Source organism: Mobula hypostoma, chromosome 5 (assembly GCF_963921235.1).
Source record: "Mobula hypostoma chromosome 5, sMobHyp1.1, whole genome shotgun sequence".
NCBI classification, from domain to species: Eukaryota; Metazoa; Chordata; class Chondrichthyes; order Myliobatiformes; family Myliobatidae; genus Mobula; species Mobula hypostoma.
In genome coordinates this window covers 115,106,061-115,126,831 of record NC_086101.1, presented here as the reverse complement: position 1 = coordinate 115,126,831, position 20,771 = coordinate 115,106,061, and the positions used below count along the sequence as shown (strand labels likewise).

General features: G+C 45.9%; 1 protein-coding gene across 1 annotated transcript in view; it reads left to right on the top strand.

The window, feature by feature from the left end:
* Positions 1 to 20,771, top strand: part of LOC134346945 (IgGFc-binding protein-like) — a 235,050-nt gene that overhangs the window by 69,512 nt on the left and 144,767 nt on the right. The window contains exons 28-42 of the mRNA XM_063048829.1: positions 789 to 937; positions 2,074 to 2,202; positions 5,239 to 5,377; positions 8,113 to 8,254; positions 8,358 to 8,554; positions 9,472 to 9,613; positions 9,758 to 9,999; positions 11,581 to 11,729; positions 12,703 to 12,831; positions 15,017 to 15,155; positions 16,810 to 16,951; positions 17,057 to 17,253; positions 18,183 to 18,324; positions 18,475 to 18,716; positions 20,354 to 20,502. Coding sequence (XP_062904899.1) covers positions 789 to 937; positions 2,074 to 2,202; positions 5,239 to 5,377; positions 8,113 to 8,254; positions 8,358 to 8,554; positions 9,472 to 9,613; positions 9,758 to 9,999; positions 11,581 to 11,729; positions 12,703 to 12,831; positions 15,017 to 15,155; positions 16,810 to 16,951; positions 17,057 to 17,253; positions 18,183 to 18,324; positions 18,475 to 18,716; positions 20,354 to 20,502 — 2,429 coding nt within the window. The remainder of the gene's footprint in view (positions 1 to 788; positions 938 to 2,073; positions 2,203 to 5,238; positions 5,378 to 8,112; positions 8,255 to 8,357; positions 8,555 to 9,471; positions 9,614 to 9,757; positions 10,000 to 11,580; positions 11,730 to 12,702; positions 12,832 to 15,016; positions 15,156 to 16,809; positions 16,952 to 17,056; positions 17,254 to 18,182; positions 18,325 to 18,474; positions 18,717 to 20,353; positions 20,503 to 20,771) is intronic.

Genomic DNA, 20,771 nt, shown 5'->3' with positions numbered 1-20,771 from the left:
TATACCTCTTGCCCATCCTCTGGGTCACCCCCCCCCCTTATCTTTCTTCCCGGACCTCCTGTCCCATGATCCTCTCGTATCCCCTTTTGCCTATCACCTGTCCAGCTCTCGGCTCTATCCCTCCCCCTCCTGTCTTCTCCTATCATTTTGCATCTCCCCCTCCCCCTCCAGCTTTCAAATCCCTTACTCACTCTTCCTTCAGTTAGTCCTGACGAAGGGTCTCGGCCTGAAACGTCGACTGTACCTCTTCCTAGAGATGCTGCCCGGCCTGCTGCGTTCACCAGCAACTTTGATGTGTGTTGCTTGAATTTCCAGCATCTGCAGAATTCCTGTTGTTTGCCCACAAATTGATAGTACAGTTCGCTGCAATACAGGCTGTCATTTCACAAATTGAACACTGGAGGGCAGCACTCCCAACCGAGAAAGGGTGCCACCCCACACAGCCTCTGGCGTCTCCTCAGCTGGACTGCAGCAGTAGGCGTGCCCGCAGCATGAAGTCTAGTCCTCACAACAACCAAAGCTACACAGCTCCCATGCTGCCTATCTCACCAGCAAAGAAGGAAAACAGGCCTGCGGCATCTTAAATTATCAATACCCTACAGGGTCTTGGGATTGCATTAGTGTTAGGCTTGGGGTTATGGCTGGGATTTCACCCACCGGGATCCTGGGACATACCCCGATCTGAGTCTCACGGCCTTCAGTTTCTTCTCTTTTCCTATGGATAAACTAGTCTATCCCCGGCCTGGAACAAAATGACTCTATGGCTTTCTCTGTCTGTTGCTTTCCAGGTGAATGGAGAGCCTGTGACCATTCCCATCCAGCCGATCCCTGGCGTCACCATCAAGCCTTCTGGCAGATATGTGGTGCTGCAGACAGATTTTGGTCTGACAGTTCGCTATGATGGCAGACACCATGTCAATGTCAAAGTTACCAGCGAGTAAGTCTAGCCCTCTCCTGCTGTATTGCAGAGCCCACATCTCGGCGGTACGAGTTTGTGTAGGGTTGTATTGTCCATCTTACTGTCACTACTCCCACACCTTCTTCTGTCTATTGAGTGCCAAAATCAGAGTGTTTACACCACATTCACAGTTTCCAGTCAGTGACAATGCTCGTTGTCCCTGTTCACTGGCATCTCCTCTTCCAACCGGCTGTTCACTACTCCTGCCACTCCAATGCTCAGTACGTTTCCTCAGCACATCCAAGCAGTGCTCACAATTATATAGAACTTAGAACACTGGAGCACAGTACAGGTCCTTCAGGGAACAATATTGTGACGACCTTTTAGCCTACTCCAAGAACTATCTAACACCTCCCTCCTACATAGCCTTTTTTTCTATCATCCATGTGCCTATCTAAGAGTCTCTTAAATGTCCTCGATGTATCTGCCTCTACCACCGCCCCTGGCAGCATATTCTATGCACCCATCATTCTCTGTGTCAAAACATTTACCTCTGACAGTTGGTCACATGGCACACGATTTCCTCTGCAATCCTTCTCTTCCCTCCTCTTCCCTCCTCTCCAAACCTCACCATTCCTGATTATCATAATGCATCACCCCACCTCCCCGTTGAAAACCGGCCTTCATCTGCCCACCACACACAGCACCACTTTCCCACTGTGTGTGTCCATGTCTGAAACCACCTGCTGGTTTCTCCCAGTGCCACATACCCAACGCTGCCATCTTCATGCTAATCGTGCCATGCCCAGTACCACTCTCACAGTTCTGTGCTCTCTCTGTGTCCGCAATCTCCTAACACAGAAGATGATTTCAGACCATGGGCAATTCAAAGTACATTAATTATCAAAGTATGCATGCAAAATGCAACCCTGAGATTCATCTTCCCCACAGACAGCCATGAAACAAAGAAACACCAAGGAACCTGTTCAAAGCCTCACATTCTGCCCCCACTGGGGCTCCCTGTCGTGCCACTAGCCACTCCCATCACCACAATTCCCAGCTCAGACTCACTGTTTCTCCATCCCACTACATTTCCATATCCAGAATCACCCCTCGTGCAATCCCTGCACACTATCGCTCTGATCTCACTCCTGTCTCCCTTTCCTTCTGTCCAGCTACTCCGGTCAGTTGTGCGGCCTGTGCGGTGACTACAACGGGATCCCCAGCGATGATTTCAGAACTCCCGAGGGACAGGTGGTGAAGGGAGTCAACGACTTCGGCAACAGTTGGAACGTGGACCAGAAGTAAGTGGGAGATAGGGAGGCAGAGGACTTGTTCCCCAAGTCATTGATCTTCCTACAGAGAATTATGAGAAGGATTGCAGGAATTCTATGGTTGAATAGTTCAGTGGATCAACCTGAAGTTCTTACTCTTCACAGACATCCACGAGAGAGAGAAAACAAACACAAAGACTGATGGACAGAAAAACATGAGAACCCCAAAGCTCCCTTTCCCCTTCACAAACAACAGCAAAAGGCTCAATCGCCCCCCCCTTACTCCAGCAAAAGCATCAATCCCTCCCCCCATCTTACTCCAGCAAAAGCATCAATCAACCACCCACCATGAAAGCAATAGAAAATCCCCCAGACACCATGATCTGAAGTCCATCAAAAACTGCTGTCGATCCCAATACTTCGGCATCTCAGACAGGCTCTCTCGCTCTCTCTTTCTCTCTCAGTAGCGAGGGAAAGAGAGATATGGCTCCTATCACAGCGAAGGGGGAGGCCAGCAGTTCTCTGTTTTGATGTTACAATTTGCAGCGCCGCTTATTCGAGTTCCCCCAACTTGACCGCCAGCAGACTCTCACTCACTATTCAGAGAGAGTGCAGAGGCCTCCTGACAGCTGCACATGCTGTCTCGATCTTTCGATCTCCCACAACTCTTCCATCACCAAGAGCAGTGAGGAATCGGGTTGTCCACTGGGCCACACCCCAAAGGCACACGTCTTCCTGGCCACTCCTGGAGATCCTGAAATGCCAGGTTGCTTGGCGATTTTCAAGTGAGAACCCATTGTCTGTGAAGAACATAGTTTGAGTGCAGCCGTAGATCATGCACTCCGACAGGACCCCAGCCACCTTGGAAAGGGAAAAAGAGACATGAGAACAGGAGATTTAAACTATTTCACCAATGGACTGGAAAAAATCACCCAGGTCTGTAAAAACCTCTGGTACCATCTTTAGCTCTTCAGATTATCAGCGATGACTGCCTTTTCGTAGCTCTACACTGTGACATAGAGAATGGACCAATAGTCAAAACATTCACACATTGATCAATTACACTGGACCACAAAGATTTTGCTTCCTGAATACTTTTGGGTGAATATTACGGATTTTGGACTGTTGATCATGAAAATCACCATGATATTTCCCTATCACGCACCATTTTTTTGAAATCGCCTCTACTTGCTATTTCAATTCATAATTCAAGTCAGAATAACTGATGCCAAGATTAAGGAAGGCATTATTGTTGGACTACAAATCAAACAGGTCATCAATGACAGACAGTTCAAAGAACTTCTAGTGTGACCGGAGAAAATCACATAAAAGGCATTCAAGGATATAGCTGAAAATTTTCTTGGCAACTATAGAGCACCAAACTACGTGCAGCTGGATGACAACATGCTTCAAGCACACAAATCCATGAAGTGCAACATGTCACTAAAGATTCATTTTCTGCATTCCCATTTAGACTTCAGTGACGAGCATGGTGAAATGTTCACCAGGACATTGCGGTCATGGAGAAACGGTATCAGGGTAACCGGTATCCATCAAAGCTGGCTGATTATTGTTGGACACTTAAGTGAGAAGCCTCAGCACTGAGTACAAATGAAAATCAACAAAACATTTTTAGCTTAGTTGAACTATTGCAAAGCGTCAGCACTGTTATGCAATTAAACACATTATATTCAATAGATGTTAATTTCTTGTTTCTCCAAGTTCCTATGTGATATTTACTTGCTGCCCATTGCACCACTGGCATTTAGGGCAGCAATGAAGGTCCTCCATCTCTGGCAATGTTCAAGGCTACCTTCATCGTGTCATTAGCTTCCTCTCGGTTTTCACTACTGTCAGTCATGCAAGTCCTGGGTGGGGACTCAGGAATACTGTCACACTCAGATGGAGAAAGATTTTTCATTGCTGTTTTTCTAACAACTTTTTTTTGACTAGTCAGGGTTGTTAGCCCTGAGCTGAACCCCCGAAGCGGGGCATTGTCTATGCCATCCTGAGCTACTTGCCAGCCTAGGTATCATATGGGAGCCCAAGCATGGGAGGATGAACCTTGGGCGCCCTCCCAAGACTATGGTCAACACGCTTCTAGAAGATAGCAGCGTGGCTAATGTAGATGAACTGAACACACTGATGAGGGAGAGGGAGAAGTGGAGAGTCTGTCATCGTGCCCAATGCCAGCCCCCTAGGACTGAGTCGATGTAGTAGTAGTAGTAGTAGTAGTAGTAGAACCCCCGAACCTGGAGGACCAGTGGACCACTCTTAGTCTGGCCTCTACTCCTTGAACGGTTTGGCATGGGTGACCCTACCAAGAGCCAAAGCATAAAGCCCTGACTCCAGCAAACATTGCTCTCACGCAAGCCTCCAAACCCTATGGCAATTTTGTGTTCCTCTTGGGGGTATGTGATACAAGTGGTCTGAAATTATATTTGTGTTCTGCTTCAAGCGGTCAATCACAAACAAAAAAAAATGAGGAAGCAATACTTTTGAAAAGCTTTGTTGTCCAGTGTTATTTCTCCAGACTCGATGGTGACCAAATAATGTAGCCTTTTTAACAGTACCTCTCTGTGTTTTGTTACTGTACAGCAGATCGGATTTAAGGATCCACTGATGTGGGTTCAGCAAGTTTTCCAAAGTGTAAGAAGTTAGTTCTGTGAATGAGTGAGACCTAATCTCAGATCTAAGAATATTGCATTTTTGTAGAAAGGATTATTTCATTTGCTTTCAACTGCCAACAAAAAATATCCCACTAAATGCGAAGACAGACATGTTGGCCGTCACTTGGCCCAAGGCTCTATATGTTGTTTGTACAATTTAGGAAAACCATGCAGGAAGAGGGGTGTGCTTGACAGGTCCAGTTGGCTTTCCAAATTAGACCAAAAGGGAAGATGAAAACTACTGATCCACTTAAAAATTCATTCATGCAGACCAGGAAAAAACACTGACCAGAGGCTGCCAACAAAGCAGAATTTGTCATTTTTCCATAATATGAAATAAGTATTAATTACCTTTTCTCTCTCCGTCACCTTCAACCCCCAACTCTCTTTTTCTCAGCTGTACCTTGACAGATACTGAGGTGACCCCACAGTGCTCTGAGGCTGAACGTGACACCTACGAAGGACCCTCCTACTGTGGGATGTTGTTAGATCATCTTGGCCCATTCACTGCCTGTCACTACAAGATTGACCCAATGGTGAGTCTCCATTTTCCTGTCACTTCTCTCTATCCTGTGTTTGGCTATGCCCTTCTCCACCATCTTTAGACCTCTTTGATAAGGTCCCAAGAGAACAAAATACCCTGCCCCCAGAGCCTGCTTGGACAAGTGGTGAGCATTAGGGTTAATAATGATCCTAGAATGTCATCGGTTGAAAGCCCAGGAGAGAAAGACGAGCACATAATTCAAACTGACACCATGAGACAACACAAAGTTAATGCCCAAATGTCAGGGATTGTCTTTTGATGAGCCTTAAAACGGATGCCCCTATTTTCCTGTTGTGGTGAATTTGAAGTAATTGATTACCCATAATGCTGTTCACTGAGCATAGGAGTTTATTGCTCCTCTTGCAAAAGATGTATTCCACAAAGAATGCATACAGCAAACATCATGGGATTTTGCTGCAGATTAACTCTGCAGATGTCTCTATGGCATATATTATTGTTTTTTTCTGTTGGTTATAAGACCATAAGATATAGGATCAGAAGTAAGCCATTTGTCCCATTGAGTGCTCCGCCATTTCATCATGGCTGATCCAATTTTCCTCTCAGCCCCAATCTCCTGCCTTCTCCCCATATCCCTTCACACCCTGACTAATCAAGTATCTGTCAACCACTGCCCTAAATATACCCAATGAATTCCACAGATTCACCATTCTCTGGCTAAAGAAATTCCTCCTCATCTTCATTCTAAATGGATGTCCCACTATTCTGAGGCTGTGTCCTCTGGTCTTATAGTCTCCCACTATAGGAAGCATCCTCATGACATTCACTCTATCGAGGCCTTTCAAGATTCAATAGGTTTCCATGAGATCACCTCTCATTCCTCTGAATTCCATTAAGTGCAGGCCCAGAGTCATCAAACACTCCTCATATGATAAGCCTTTCAATATTAGAATCATCCTTGTGAACCTCCTTTAAACTCTCTCCAATGTCAACACATCCTTTCCAAGACAATGGGTCAAAATTGCTCACAATACTCCAAGTGAGGTCTCACCGGTGCTTTATAAAGCCCCAACATTACATCCTTGCTTTTATATTCTAGTCCTCTCAAAATGAATACTAACATTTGCCTTCCTCGCCACCGACTCAACCTGCAAATTACCCTTTAGCTAATCCTGCACTAGGACTCCCAAGTCCCTTTTCACTTCAGATTTCTGAATTTTCTCTCCATTTAAAAAATAGTCTACACTTTCATTTATTCTACCAAAGAGCATGAACATATACTTCCTGACTCTGTAATCCATCTGCCACTTCTTTGCCCATTCTTCTAATCCGTCTAAGTCCTTCTGTGGCCTCTCTGCTTCCTCTAAACTATCTGCCCCTCCACCTATTTTTGTATCGTCCACAAACATGGCCACAAAGCCATCAATTCCATCATCCAAGTTATTGACATAGAACATTAAAACGAGCGGTCCCAACACAAACCCTTGTGAAATTCTGCTAGTTACCAGCAGACAACCAAAAAAGGCTCCCTTTTTCCCATTCTTTGCCCCCTGCCAATCAGCCAATAATCTATCCATGTTACCATCAGTTCTGTAATACCATGGGCTCTTAACTTGTTAAGCAGCCTCATGTGTGGCACCTTGTCAAAGGTCTGAAAATCCAAGTACACACCATCCACTGATTCTCCTTTGTATATCCTGCTTGTTATTTCTTCAAAGAATTCCAACAGATTTGTCAGGCAAGGTTTCCCCTGAAGGAAACTATGGTCTATTTTATCACATGCCTACAAGTACCCTGAAACCACATCCTTAACAATCGACTCCAACACCTTCCCATCTGAGGTCAGACAACTGGCCTATAAATTTCTTTTCTTCTGCCTCTCTCCCTTCTTGAACAGTAGAATGATATTTGCAATTTTCCAGTCTTCCGGAACAATTGATTCTTAAAATAATCAATGCTAGTGCCTCCTCAATCTCTTCAGTCACCTCCTTCTGAACCCTTGGGTGTACACTATCTGGTCCATGGTGACTAATCTGCCTTCAGACCTTATAGTTTCCTCATCACCTTCACCTTAGTTATGGCAAATTTACATACTTCTGTCCCCTGACACCCTCAAACTTCCAACATTCGGCTAGGATCTTCCTCAGTGAAGACTGTTGCAAAATGCTTATTTAGTTCATCCACCCTTTCCTTGTCCCCCATTACTACCTCTCCAGCACCATTTTCCAGTGGGCAGATATCTATCCTCAGGTCTATTTTGTACTTTATATATCTGAAGAAACTTTTGGTATCCTCTTTAATATTATTGGCTAACTTACTTTGGCTTTTTTACGACTTTTTTAGTTCCCTGCTGTTAGTTTTCAAAAAACCTTACCAATCCTCTAACTCACCATTAATGTTTGCTCTATTATATGCCCTCACTTTGGTTTTTATGTTGGCTATGACTTCTCATGTTAGCCACGGCTTCATCGTTCTGCCTTTAGAATAATTCTTCCTAGGAAGTTATCCATCCTGTGCCTTTGGAATTACTCCCAGAAATTCCAGCCATTGCTGCTCTTCCATCATTCCTGCTAGTGTTCCCTTCCAATAAATTTAGGACAGCTCCTCTATCATGCCTCTGTAATTCTCTTTACTCCACTGAAATACTGAAACATCTAACTTCAGCTATTCCTTCTCTTTGTGATTTTATATTTTTATTTCTTTTTCTCAACATGACAATGCAGGAATATTTTCACATCATAATCTGTGATCCACTCTTCCCTCTCCCAGGCCTTCTTCCAGGACTGTGTGTACGACATGTGCGCACTGGACGGCAACAAGCAGCAGCTGTGCGAGGCCCTGGAATCTTATGTCACTCAGTGTCAGCAACGCAACGTCACTATTGAGCCCTGGAGAAATGAAACCTTCTGCCGTATGTAGCACAGAAAACAAGTTCCTGACCAACAGAGATTGTTTCAGCTTTAGAGTCAAGTGTCTCTTCCTGCTGTGACATCCATTTCTTTCTTTCTGTGTAGCTCTCCAGTGCCCGGCCAACAGTCACTACCAGCCCTGTGCCTCAGCCTGTCCAGCCACCTGCCTTGAGCCTCGTCCTCAGCTCTGTGACCAGCCGTGTGCTGAGGGCTGTCAGTGTGACAAAGGCTTTGTGCAGAGCGGAGACAAGTGTGTCTCGAGAAGTCAGTGTGGCTGTATGTACAATGGAACCTATTACCAGGTAATATCGGCGCTCTTGCGTCAGGCTCTGAATTTTGAGTTTTTAAGTCGCTATGCTGAGATTTTGCAAAATTTTGCCTCTGTCTCATTTGCATCTCTGGGAGCAAAAGTACAGTCTACATTTCGTCAACCAGTCCCGCCAAAGGGTTTCGGCCTGAAACATTGACTGTGCTGTTTGTGGCCTGCTGAGTTCCTCCAGCATTTTGCATGTGTTGCTTTGTATTTCTAGTATCTGCAGATTTTCTCTTGTTTGTGATGCGCACACACTGTTTATGCATTGTGTTTACATGTGTATTGGTTTGCGACCATGTTGATGCGCACGCTCTACGCACACAGCATATTGTGTGTACTCATTATAGTAATGTTATTTTCAGGAGTGTTTGTGATTGCCAATGATTCAACAGCGGCAATACTTGTTATATTTGTGGCGAGTATATGCTTAAATCTCAAAGACAGATCATGACTCCTCTTATTACGAAAGCCTATAAGCTCTGCTTTGAGTGTAAAATCGGAGACCAAGACAAAGCCTGGTCTCCTCACATTCGTTACACAATATGTGCTGTCGATCTTAGAGCTTGGCTCAGAAGTACTCGGAAGTCAAAGTATGTATAATTATCAAAGGATTTACGCAGTATAGAATTAATCTTCCCCACAGACTGCCATAAAGCAAAGAAAAACCATGGAACTGGTTCAAAGAAAAACATCAACCAACCCCTACCCCCACCCATGTACAAAAAAAAAACTAACTGATAACCTTGGCTGGTTGAGCTGTTCTGGTTTTGTGCTTGCAGGATGTTAGAACATCCTTCTAGATGAACTGTGATCTGCTGTGGGATATCCAGTCCAGAGGATGTGAAGTATACAAATTCCTGCCTTTTCCATAGCTCACTCCTGATGTGCATCTCTCTGTGTTTCCAGCCTGGGGAAGTGATCTGGTCTGAGGCCTGTAACCAGGTGTGTAAGTGCCTGTCCAGCAACAACGTCCAGTGCACGGACACCAGCTGTGCCCCCGACGAGTACTGTGACAACAAGGGTGGTGTCCAGGGCTGTTATCCCAAAGGTAAAGGTTTCGGCTTAATCACCCTGTTTCCTCCCCATTCTGTCAGATATCCTACCCCCATCCAGTTTCAAAGTTGCTACAGCAACTCTTCTGCTACTGAGGTGCCTGCTGAACTCACCCACCCCCTTTCTGTCCTCCCCTTAGACTCGTCCACCTGCACCGCATCCGGAGACCCCCACTACACCTCCTTTGACAAGAGGAAGTTCAACTTCCAGGGCAACTGCACTTACGTGTTGGCCAAGACTTGTAACTCCAGCCTGACTCCGTTCACTGTGTACACGGCCAACGAGCATCGCAACCGGGTGAAGACTGTGTCGTATGTCAAAGCGGTTCATGTCAGCGTCTACGGCATCACTGTGTCAATACTCAGGAACAGGGCCGTCCAGGTGAGAGGAGCTGGTGTTTACTTTCACCATTGCTGGCTGGCATCACTGAAACTGATGACCAAGAGCTGTTGGTGGGCAAGGACTTGGGGGGGGGGGGAAGGAGAAGAAAGAATGATGTTAAGCACAGTCTAATCTAATGAAAGTAAAAAGAAACACAGAAATAGTCCTCATGGCCTTTTGAACCTGCAGTATCATCGAGAAAGATCAATGCTGATCTGATTGTGGGAAAGTCTTGTTTGGCCTGCCTTTTCCCATAATTCTTTATTCTTCTAGAGAGTACATAAAGGGCTATTTCTGACATGAGAGGCCTAGGCGAGCATAGTTAGGACTTAAGTGCTGGAGTACCTGGAGTAGAATCGAGACACGATACGAGACTGAAACAAGGACAGGGTTCTAAACTAGACGCTAGATGAGAAATCAAAGTTGAGCTGATGACTGAGCACAAACCTATGAAGGAATCTCCCACTTCTGCCTCCTGCCCAAGATCCACACACCTGCCTGTCCATGTAGACCCATTGTTTCTGTTTGTTCCTGCCCCACTGAACTTATATCTGCATACCTCAACTCTGTTTTATCCCTTCCTGGTTCAGTCCCTTCCTACCTACATCCGCGACACTCCGCAGTGAACTTTAAATATTAAAATCCTGGTGTCAAAACATGGCCGCCAATTAGTAGAGTGGGCCTGAATCTTTAAAGGGGCAGTGCCAGCTATAAAACCTGAAAGCTGGTGCAGTCAGGTGCGTGTCAAAAGAATTTCTCCCTGGATTAATGTACCTAGGCAGATTTTGAGTTCAAAGACTCCAAAGATGTATGATTCTCTTGGGAGAAATTTTCTTTCTTGTTCCTAGCTATCGGTATTGGAATCTCTTATCCTGATTCTCTGCCACTATTTTAAGACTTCCGTAAGGCCATAAGACATTGGAGCGGAATTAGGACATTCGGCACATCGAGCCTGGCTGGCTGATGCATTTCCTTCTCAACCCCATTCTCCTGCTTTCGCGCCCTGACTAGACAAGGAACTATCAACCTCTACCTTAAATACACTGAATGACTTGGTCCAGGTGACTTCAGACCTTTCAGTTTCCCAAGCACCTTCTCGCTAGTAATAGCAACTGCACTCATTTCTGCTCCCTGACACTCTCAAACTCCAGGCTGCTGCTAGTGTCTTCCACAGTGAAGATTGATGCAAAATACATGTTCAGTTTGTATGCCATCTCCTTTCTCCCAACTACTACAGCATCGTTTCCCCAGAAGTGATGCATCTATCTTATCAGGAGTCATTCGTTTCTTAAACACTTCAAGAAGATGAATTTTCTAAACATCTATGAATGTTGGTCCAACATGTCTAATAATTGAGATGTTCTCTGGGACTATTTTGTATTTCCTTTCTCTTGTTCAATGTTTCCCTTATTCTTTAACACAGATGACAGGGTTTTCTCAATCATCTGTCCTCTATTCCCTCATTTCTGCTGTCACCTCCCCACCTCCCAGTTAGATCACTCTCCATCTTCCACTCACATTCAACAGGTGAATGAACGTCTATACAGAGTGACTGCACTGATTTTGTGCACTGCTTTTCAGGTGGATGGAGAGCCTGTGACTATTCCCATCCGCCCTCTCCCTGGAGTCACCATCAAACCTTCAGGCAAACACGTGGTGCTGCAAACGGACTTTGGAGTGACTGTACGTTACGATGGCAGACACCACGTCAATGTGAAAGTTCCCAGCGAGTAAGTATAGCTGGGCACTTGGCTCCCCCAGCAGTACGTGGGTGGGGTGTGTTTGTAGGTTGTGTGCTCTGACTATCGAAACAAATCGTGCAAACAATAAAAGTAAGCAAGTAAATTCAGAACTGAGGTTCACGAAAGTGAGTTCACAGACATGAAGTTAGTCATCACTGTGGTTGATTCAGGAGCCCGTTAGTTACAGGCCACAGCCCAGTTCAGCACAGACACAAGTAAACCTCACAAGTTCAGAGCTCAATTTGGCGTCCTCTGCACGAAGTTCATACTTCTTCCTGTGAGTGCATGGGTCTCCTCCCACAGTCCAAAGAAGTACCATTTAGTAGGTTAATTGGTCATTGAAAACTATCCAGTGATTAGGTGTGGGTTAAATAGGTGGGCCTAGATCATGGTCTCTTTGGGGTCTTTTCCTCTCTCTGTGCATTAGGTGTTTGATGTTTTTTTAATGGCATTTTTGGGATTTCTTTGATTTGTGACTGCCTGGAAGGAGACAAATCTCAAGGCTGTATAATATATATGTACTTTGATAGTAAAATAAATGTACTTTGAACTTCCATCATCCATGCCTCTCTCCACTACTTCCTGTTCATTATGTGGAGTCTCACGAGCTGATTGTGACCCACTGCGCAGGCCATTCCCCTCCTGCTCACTGGGCCCAACTGCAGGTGCTCATGGCAGCCCAACCACCATTTTCACCATCGCTTTCATGCACATCCAACGTTGGCCCCCAATGTGCTTATGGCTCTTGTTCTGCCCACCCGCTGTCCCCAGCAATAATTTCAGGAATTCAGCAATGTCTCACACCATGCACTCACTGAAGCACCCAGACTAACCCACCAGTCCTGCCTCGTTCTCACTGATTCCCTTCCACAACGCATTTCATGGCCTGGGACCATCCCTCTGCCAAACCCCACATGTGAGCACTCTGGTCTCACTCCTGTCTCCCTCTCCCTCTGTCCAGCTACTCCGGGCAGTTGTGCGGCCTGTGCGGTGACTACAATGGGATCCCCAGCGATGATTTCAGAACTCCCGAGGGACAGGTGGTGAAGGGAGTCAACGACTTTGGCAACAGTTGGAACGTGGACCAGAAGTAAGTAGCAAATAGGGAAGAAGGCAACTTATTTTCTGATCTCTATGGTCTTTTTTCAGTGAATCCTATGAAGATCTATGGGGATTCTTAAGATGAGAAAAGTTACAAGGATGCTGCCAGGACTGGAGGCCCTGAGTTATCAGGAGAGATGGAATAGATTAAGACTTTATTCCTTGGAATGTGAAAATTTGAGAGGAGATTTGATAGAGGTACACAAAATTATGAGGGGTATAGATAGGGTAAATGCAAGCAGGCTTTTTCCACCGAGGTTGGGTGGGACTACAGCTAAAAGTTGTGAGTTAAGGGTGAAAGGTGAACATGAGGGGAAACTTCTTCACTCAGAGGGTGGTGAGAGTGTGGTGCATGTGAGCTCAATTTCAACGTTTGAGAGAAGTTTGGATAGGTACATGGATGGGAGGGGTATGGAGGGTTATGGTTCCAGGGTAGGTCAATGGGAGTAGGCAGTTTAAATGGTTTGGCATGGAGTAGATGGGCCAAAGAGCCTGCTTCTGTACTGTACTTCTCTCTAACTCTATGACTGACAATGTGCCAATGTGGCATCTTTTTATTTAACCCTTTATTGTCTCATGGAGGAGACTATCACGGATTCACAGCTTTATTAGCCATTACAACATAAGGACTAGGAGCAGGAGTAGGCCATCTGGCACATCAAGCCTACTCCACCATTCAATAAAATCACAGCTGATCTGGCCGTGGACTCAACTCCACCTACCTCCCTTTTCCCCATAACCCTCAATTCCCCTGCAACGCAAAATCCTATGCAACTGTGTCTTAAAAAGATTTAATATAGTAGCCCCTACTGCTTTCCTGGGCAGAGAATTCCACAGGTTCACTACTCTCCGGGAAACACAGTTTCTCCTCATCACCATCCTAACTCTATTGCCCCGAATTTAGAGCCTATGTTTCCTCGTTTGAGTCTCACTCACCAGTGGAAATAACTTTCCTGCCTCTACCTTACCTATGCTTTTCGTAATTTTATGCTTCAATAGGATCCCCTCTCATTCTTATGAATTCCAATGGGTTTAATCCCAGGCGACTCAAGCTCTCCTCATAAGCTAGTCCCCTTCATCTCCTGAATCGACCTGGTGGACCTTTCTCTGTACTGCCTCCAAAGCCAGCTCAACACACTCCAACACTGAGGCAGATTAGCCTAAACCGAGAAGGTCTGCAGATACTGGAACTCCGAAGCAACACAAACAAAGTACTGGAGGAACTCTGCAGGTCAGGTGGCATCTATGGAAGTGAATAAACGGGATGTTTTGGGCTGGGAACCTTCTTCAGGACTGAGGAGGAAAGGGGGAAGATGCCAGAACAAAAAGGTGGGGGGGGCGGGAGGGGAAGGAAGCTAGCTGGAAGGTGATGGGTGAAGCTAGGTGGGTGGAAAAGGCCAAGGGCTAGTGATGGAAGAATCTGATAGGAGAGGAGGCTGGACAATAGGAAAAAGGGAAGGAGGAGGGGACCCGGGGAAAGTAATAGGCAGATAAGAAGAAGTAATAGGTTAGAGTGGGGAATAGAGGAAGTGGAGGGGGTGAGGAATTTGTGCACCAGAAGGAGAAATCGATATTCATGCCATCAGGTTGGAGGGAACCCAGACAGAATATGAAGTGTTGCTCCTCCACCCTGAGTCTGGCTTCATCTTGGCACAAGTGGAGGCCATGGATCGACAAGTCGGAACAGGAATGGGCATTAGAATTAAAATGTTTGGCCACCAGGACTTCCCAATTGTGGCAGAGGGTGCGGTGGGCCCGACAGAGTGGTCCCCCAATTTACGACAGGTCTCACCAATGTCGAGGAAGCTACATCAGGAGCATTGGATACAATATTGTACACAGCTTATCTGAGAATAACCCGAGGTTTAGCAGGTCCATAGCTAAAGCTCCTTATATTCACATTCAATAGTTCTGATTACATTATCCCAGAGCAAGAATCAGTTCATCAAGCAGTTCTCAAAATGGAGGTTACAGAGCAGCTTCACAAAATGGCATCCTCCATCTCCTTCAAGCACACGGCAAGAAAAAAAAACAATTGGTTCATCTGCTTCTACTGACCTTGAGCCGTTCAAATTTGACATTTTCTTCCATATTTAAATTCTTCCACGGCCAACAGTATTAATCCATGCCTTCTCTTTCTCCATCACCTCCAACCTCTATCTTCATTTTCTTAGCTGTACCTTGACTGACACCGAGGTGACTCCACAGTGTCCTGAAGATGATCTTCAGATGTATGAAGGACCCTCGTACTGCAGGATACTCTCAGATCGTTTCGGCCCATTCACTGCCTGTCACTACAAGATTGATCCCATGGTGTGTATAGCAGAGTTGTGTTGTTTATACCTTTAACATTGTCTCTTCGCCTCCCCCGGTTATGCTCTTCTAGACCTCTTTGATAAGCTTCTGAGTGAAAAAATACCCAGCACCCATGTTTGTTAATTGAGGACTTCAATGGTTTGTTGGGAAGCACCTGCTGACTCCTGAATTTGTTAATGTTAATTACACACAACTTGTGTGTCAAAATAAAAATATTGGCATTCGTGCAAGTTGAACCACATTAATTCAGGACGCGAGAGGTTCTGAAATATGAGTTATGAATCTTCAAAGGAAGTTCACAACAATATTTCTGGGATTGAAAGGCTTGTTATATGAGGAATGTTTGATGGCTCTGGGCCTGTACTCACCAGAATTCAGAACCATGATGGGTGTCCTCATGGAATCCTATTGCACCTTGAAAGGCCTCGATGGAGTAGGTGCGGAGAGGATGTTTCCTATAGTGGGGGAGTCTAAGACCAGGGGACACAGCCTCAGAATAGAGGGGTGTCCTTTTGGAATGGAGATAAGGAGGAATTTCTTTAACCAGAGAGTGAATCAGTTGAATTCGTTGCCACAGACAACTGTGGAGGACAAGCCATTGGGTATATTTAAGGCCGAGGTTGACACATTCTTGATTAGTCAGGGGTATGAAGGGGAGAAGGCAGGAGACTGGGGCTGAGAGCAAAAATGGACAAGCCATGGTGAAACGACAGAGAAGACTTGATAGGCCAAATGGCCTAATTCTGCTCCTATATCTTATGGTCTTATGTCTGGTCCTTGCTGGAATCCTGAGGGAGTCTGAAGTGACTGCCCATCTGTCATAAGTACAGTCTGTGAATGAGACGTCGTACTGAGGCCTCTGTTAGCTTTCTGAGTTGGACAAGAAAGATCCAATTACAGTCATGGTAATGAAGGAGAAAAGGAGTTTATCACAGTATGTGGACGAGAATATATATTGCTCAGACCTTACCTGAAGTATTACTGGATCTTGCTGTAGGTAGATGAGCCATCGAGTGTTCTATCTCACAAGTCTGGCCATTTTTCAGATCTGTTGCTTCCATAAGACCAGAAAATTTAGGAGTCTGCTCTGCCATTTCATCATGGCTGATCCGTTTTTCTGCTCACTTCTCCCTGTAACCCTAATCAAGAATTTATCAACCTCTGCCTTAAATCTCTTGGCCTCCACAGCTGCCCGTGGCACTGAATTCTACAGATTCAACACTCTGGCTAAAGAAATCCCTGCTCATCTCTAAATGGACGTCCCTCTATTCTGAGGCTGTACCTTCAGGTCCTAGACTTCCCCACTATAAGAAACATCCTCTCCACATCCACTCTATCGAGGTCTTTCACCATTTGATAGGTTTCAATTAGGTCACCCCTCATCCTTCTGAATTCCAGTGAATACAGGCCCAGAGCCATCAAACATTCTTCATATGACAAGCCTTTCAATCCCAGAATCATTTTTGTGAACCTCCCTTGACCACTATCCAATGTCAGCACATCCTTTCTTAGATGTAAGCTGAGCTGCTCTGAGTCCATTGATTCTTCTTTGCAAATTTACATTCCACATCCTTCATTCATTTCCGACACATAAAGATGCTGCCCAGACTCATTAACACCTTAACCTGAGATCCACTCCTCCCTCTCCCAGGCCTTCTTCAGGGACTGTGTGTACGACATGTGTGCGATGGACGGCAACAAGCAGCAGCTCTGTGAAGCCATCGAGGCCTATGTCACCCAGTGTCAGCAACACAACGTCACCATTCAACCCTGGAGGAACGAAACCTTCTGCCGTACGTAGCACAGAGATCACACACCACACCATCAGAGATTTCTACAGCTTTTGATCCAAGTGACCGTGCTGGCTGTGAAAACTGTTCCCTTTTCTTTCTGTGTAGCTCTCCGGTGCCCGCCGAACAGTCACTACCAGCCCTGTGCCTCAGCCTGTCCAGCCACCTGCCTTGAGCCTGGTCCTCAGCTCTGTGACCAGCCGTGTGCCGAGGGCTGTCAGTGTGACAAAGGCTTTGTTCAGAGCGGAGACAAGTGTGTCCCGAGAAATCAGTGTGGCTGTGTGTACAATGGAACTGATTACCAGGTAAGAACCACGGTCTCATTCATGACTCTGAAATTAGTGTTGAAGTCATTGCCTTGTACGTTTATATCATCTGGTCTCAGTATCTTGTTCAGAACAATGTAAAGTGCAGTCTTCCAGTCGACACATCCAACATTGACCTTGTCTACATAATGCTCTTGATATGAAGGATTCCCTTTACATTAGAATCAGAGAGTCATAGAAAAGTACAACACAAAAACAGGTCCTTCAGCCCATCTACACCATGCTGAACCATTTAAATTGCTTACTCCCATTGACCTGCATCAGGACCATAGCCCTCCATACCCCTACCAACCATGTACCTATCCAAACTTTGCTTAAACATCGAAATTGAGTTCACATGTACTACTTGTACTGGCAGCTCGTCCCTCATTCTCACCACCCTCTGAGTGAAGAAGTTTCCCTCATGTTCCCCTTAAACTTTTCACCTTTCACCCTTAACCCATGACCTCTAGTTGTAGTCTCACCCAAACTCAGTGGAAAAAGCCTGCTTGAATTTACCGTATCTTATAGTCTCACAATTTTGTATACCCCATCAATTAACCCCTCAATCTTCTACATTCCAAGGAATAAAGTCCTAACCTATTTGATCTTTCCATGTCACATGTGGGGATGAGTGGACCTAAAACAGAAACTATCTATGTCGGTTATTGGCCAGGAAATAGGATATTCACAAAACTGTAAAGAATTATGATGAGTTATATTGCTGAGATGGAAATGATAGGAAGACTAGGTGAGTGCAGGAGGAGTTTCTTCGTTCAGCTCTTCTGTTTTTGGGCAGACCTTGATTGACTGTGATCTACTGTGGGATATCCAGAGGAGATGAGACACAAGTGCAATTCTCACTGACAATCAAGTGAACTTCACTTCTCTACACTTCACCCCTCATGTGCATCTCTCTGTTTCTACAGCCTGGGGAGGTGATCTGGTCTGAGGCCTGTAACCAGGTGTGTAAGTGCCTGTCCAGCAACAACGTCCAGTGCACGGACACCGGCTGTGGCCCCTACGAGTACTGTGACAACAAGGGTGGTGTCCAGGGCTGTTATCCTAAAGGTAAAAGGTCAGGGGTACTGGGTGAGGGATGAGTTTAATCATTCTTTTTCCTCTCCCTTCCCATTTTGTTGATTTTGCCTAGTTGTGACTATGGCAACTCTTGATACATGGACTTAACTCACCTTTCCCCTCTTCCTGTTCTCCCCTCAGACTCGTCCACCTGTACCGCATCTGGAGACCCCCACTACACCTCCTTCGACAAGAGGAAGTTCAACTTCCAGGGCAACTGCACTTATGTGTTGGCCAAGCCCTGTAACTCCAGTCTGACCCCATTCACTGTGTACACGGCCAACGAGCATCGCAATGGAGTGAAGACAGTGTCATATGTCAAAGCAGTTCACGTCAGTGTCTACGGCATCACGGTGTCAATACTCAGGAACAGGGCTGTCCAGGTGAGAGGCTGGGGTTTGCAGTCTTTTAAATTTTATTTTAGTGAGATTTAGTGCAGAGTAGGCCCTTCCTGCCCATTAAGCCTCGCTGCCAGCAAACCCTGACTTAAACCTAGCCTCATCGTGTGGCAAATTACAATGATCAATTAACCAGTTGGTCTTTGGACTGTGGGAGGAAATCCACGTGGTCACAGGGAGAATATTCAAACTCCTTACAGGCAGTGGCATGAATTGAACCCGGGTCACCGGTACTGTAAAGCATCGTGCTCACCACTATGCTACCATGTCATTGTAAATCATCCAGTGATTAGGCCATGATTAAATAGGGGGGTTGCTGGGCGGTGCAGCTCTAAGGAATGGAAATGCTCATTGCATTTGTGGTACCACTCACACTGACCAGCCAGGAGATTTTTGTTCAGAGAGGGAATTGAAGTTGAGGGAGAAGAGCCATTGATATTAAGGTTTAACTCCTCCGCAATCTATTCAAATGAAAAAATAAGGGAAGAGGTACAGGAGAGGATCATATGGCTGCTGGAGCCGGCTGTACCACTGAGAAAGGTCAAAGCTGCTTTGATCCTAGGCTAAGGAATACTTCCCTGCCAGTTCTCCGTAATCCTTTACTAAAAGTCTCTACCTAGAAGATATTCCAAAGTGTTAGGATTCTGTGGACAGACAAGCAGCACCAAAGCATTGACCTTCCCCTCCTTACTCCACCAAAAGCATCAACTTCTCCCCCACCACCCACCACACAAGTAATAGCAAAGCCCCCAGAAGCCATGATCTAGAGGCCATCAACAACTACGGTCCATCCCAACACTTCGATACCTCAGACAGGGAGAGAAAGATAGCACTCCTGCAACAGCAAGAGAGGACACCAGCTCACTGTTTTGATTTTGCAATCTGCCACATCGCTTGTCCGAGTTCCCTGACTTGAGGACCAACAGACTCCCACTCAACATGGAGAGAGGGAGAAAGAGGATCGCTCGCGTGCATGGGCCTTCCAACAGCAGCGCACACCATCTTTTGACCTGATGTTTCAGTCTCCTGTGACGCTTCAGTCAGCGACATCGACGAGGAATTGGGTCGTACTAAGGGCTGCACTCCGGAGGCCCGCCTGGGGATATTGAAACGACAGGCTGCTTAGCGAGTTCCGAGAATGAGAACCCACCGCCTGGGGTGAACCCTAGTTTGAGCTGTAGCTGTAAATCACAGACTTCGACAGGACCCCAGCCACCTTGAAAGAAAAGCGGCATGAAGAAAGAAGAAGAAGAAACTTTCGTAGATGAAATAGAGCAAGTCACTTGGGTCTACAAAAACCTCTGGCACACTCACACTCCTCAGATTCTATCCTGTCAATAACCCTTGGCATCTTAAAGGTTTCGTTTAGAACACCTTTTTAAATCCCAACTAGTGTGGGTCCAACATGCTTCTTCACGAGATGTCCTCTGAGATGTTTTCCCTTTTCTTTAACCATGGCCTTCCCCCTAACACTGATGACCAGGTTGATAAAGTCTCCACTTTTGCTATCGCCGCTCTTCTTTTCAGCCAGAGCTCCCTTCTCCACCTTCCACTCACTTCCAACAGATGAATGAACACCTGTGCTGACTGACTGCCAGTTTTCTGCTTCTGCTGCCTTCCAGGTGGACGGAGAGCCTGTGACCGTTCCCATCTGCCCGCTCCCCGGAGTCACCGTCAAACCTGTGGGCAGACACGTGGTGCTGCAGACCAACTTCGGCCTGACCGTGCGCTACAACGGCAGACACCACGTCGATGTGAAAGTTCCCAGCGAGTGAGTAGAGCCAGAAGCCACCCTCCTGGCTGTATGAGGTGGGATGGGATTGAAGGTTGTGCGCCTCACTGTCAATGTTCACATCTATCTTGTTGCCCCTGCACAATAATCACCAGATTCCCTACAACCTGGCCTTGCTCAGGACCACCTTCCACTTCCATGTTGTGCTCACAATACCTGTCCCTACGCCGCTGTAATGCTTACTCTGTCTGCAAAGTTCAAACTACATTTATTATCAAGGTATATATACTTTATACCACCTTGAGATT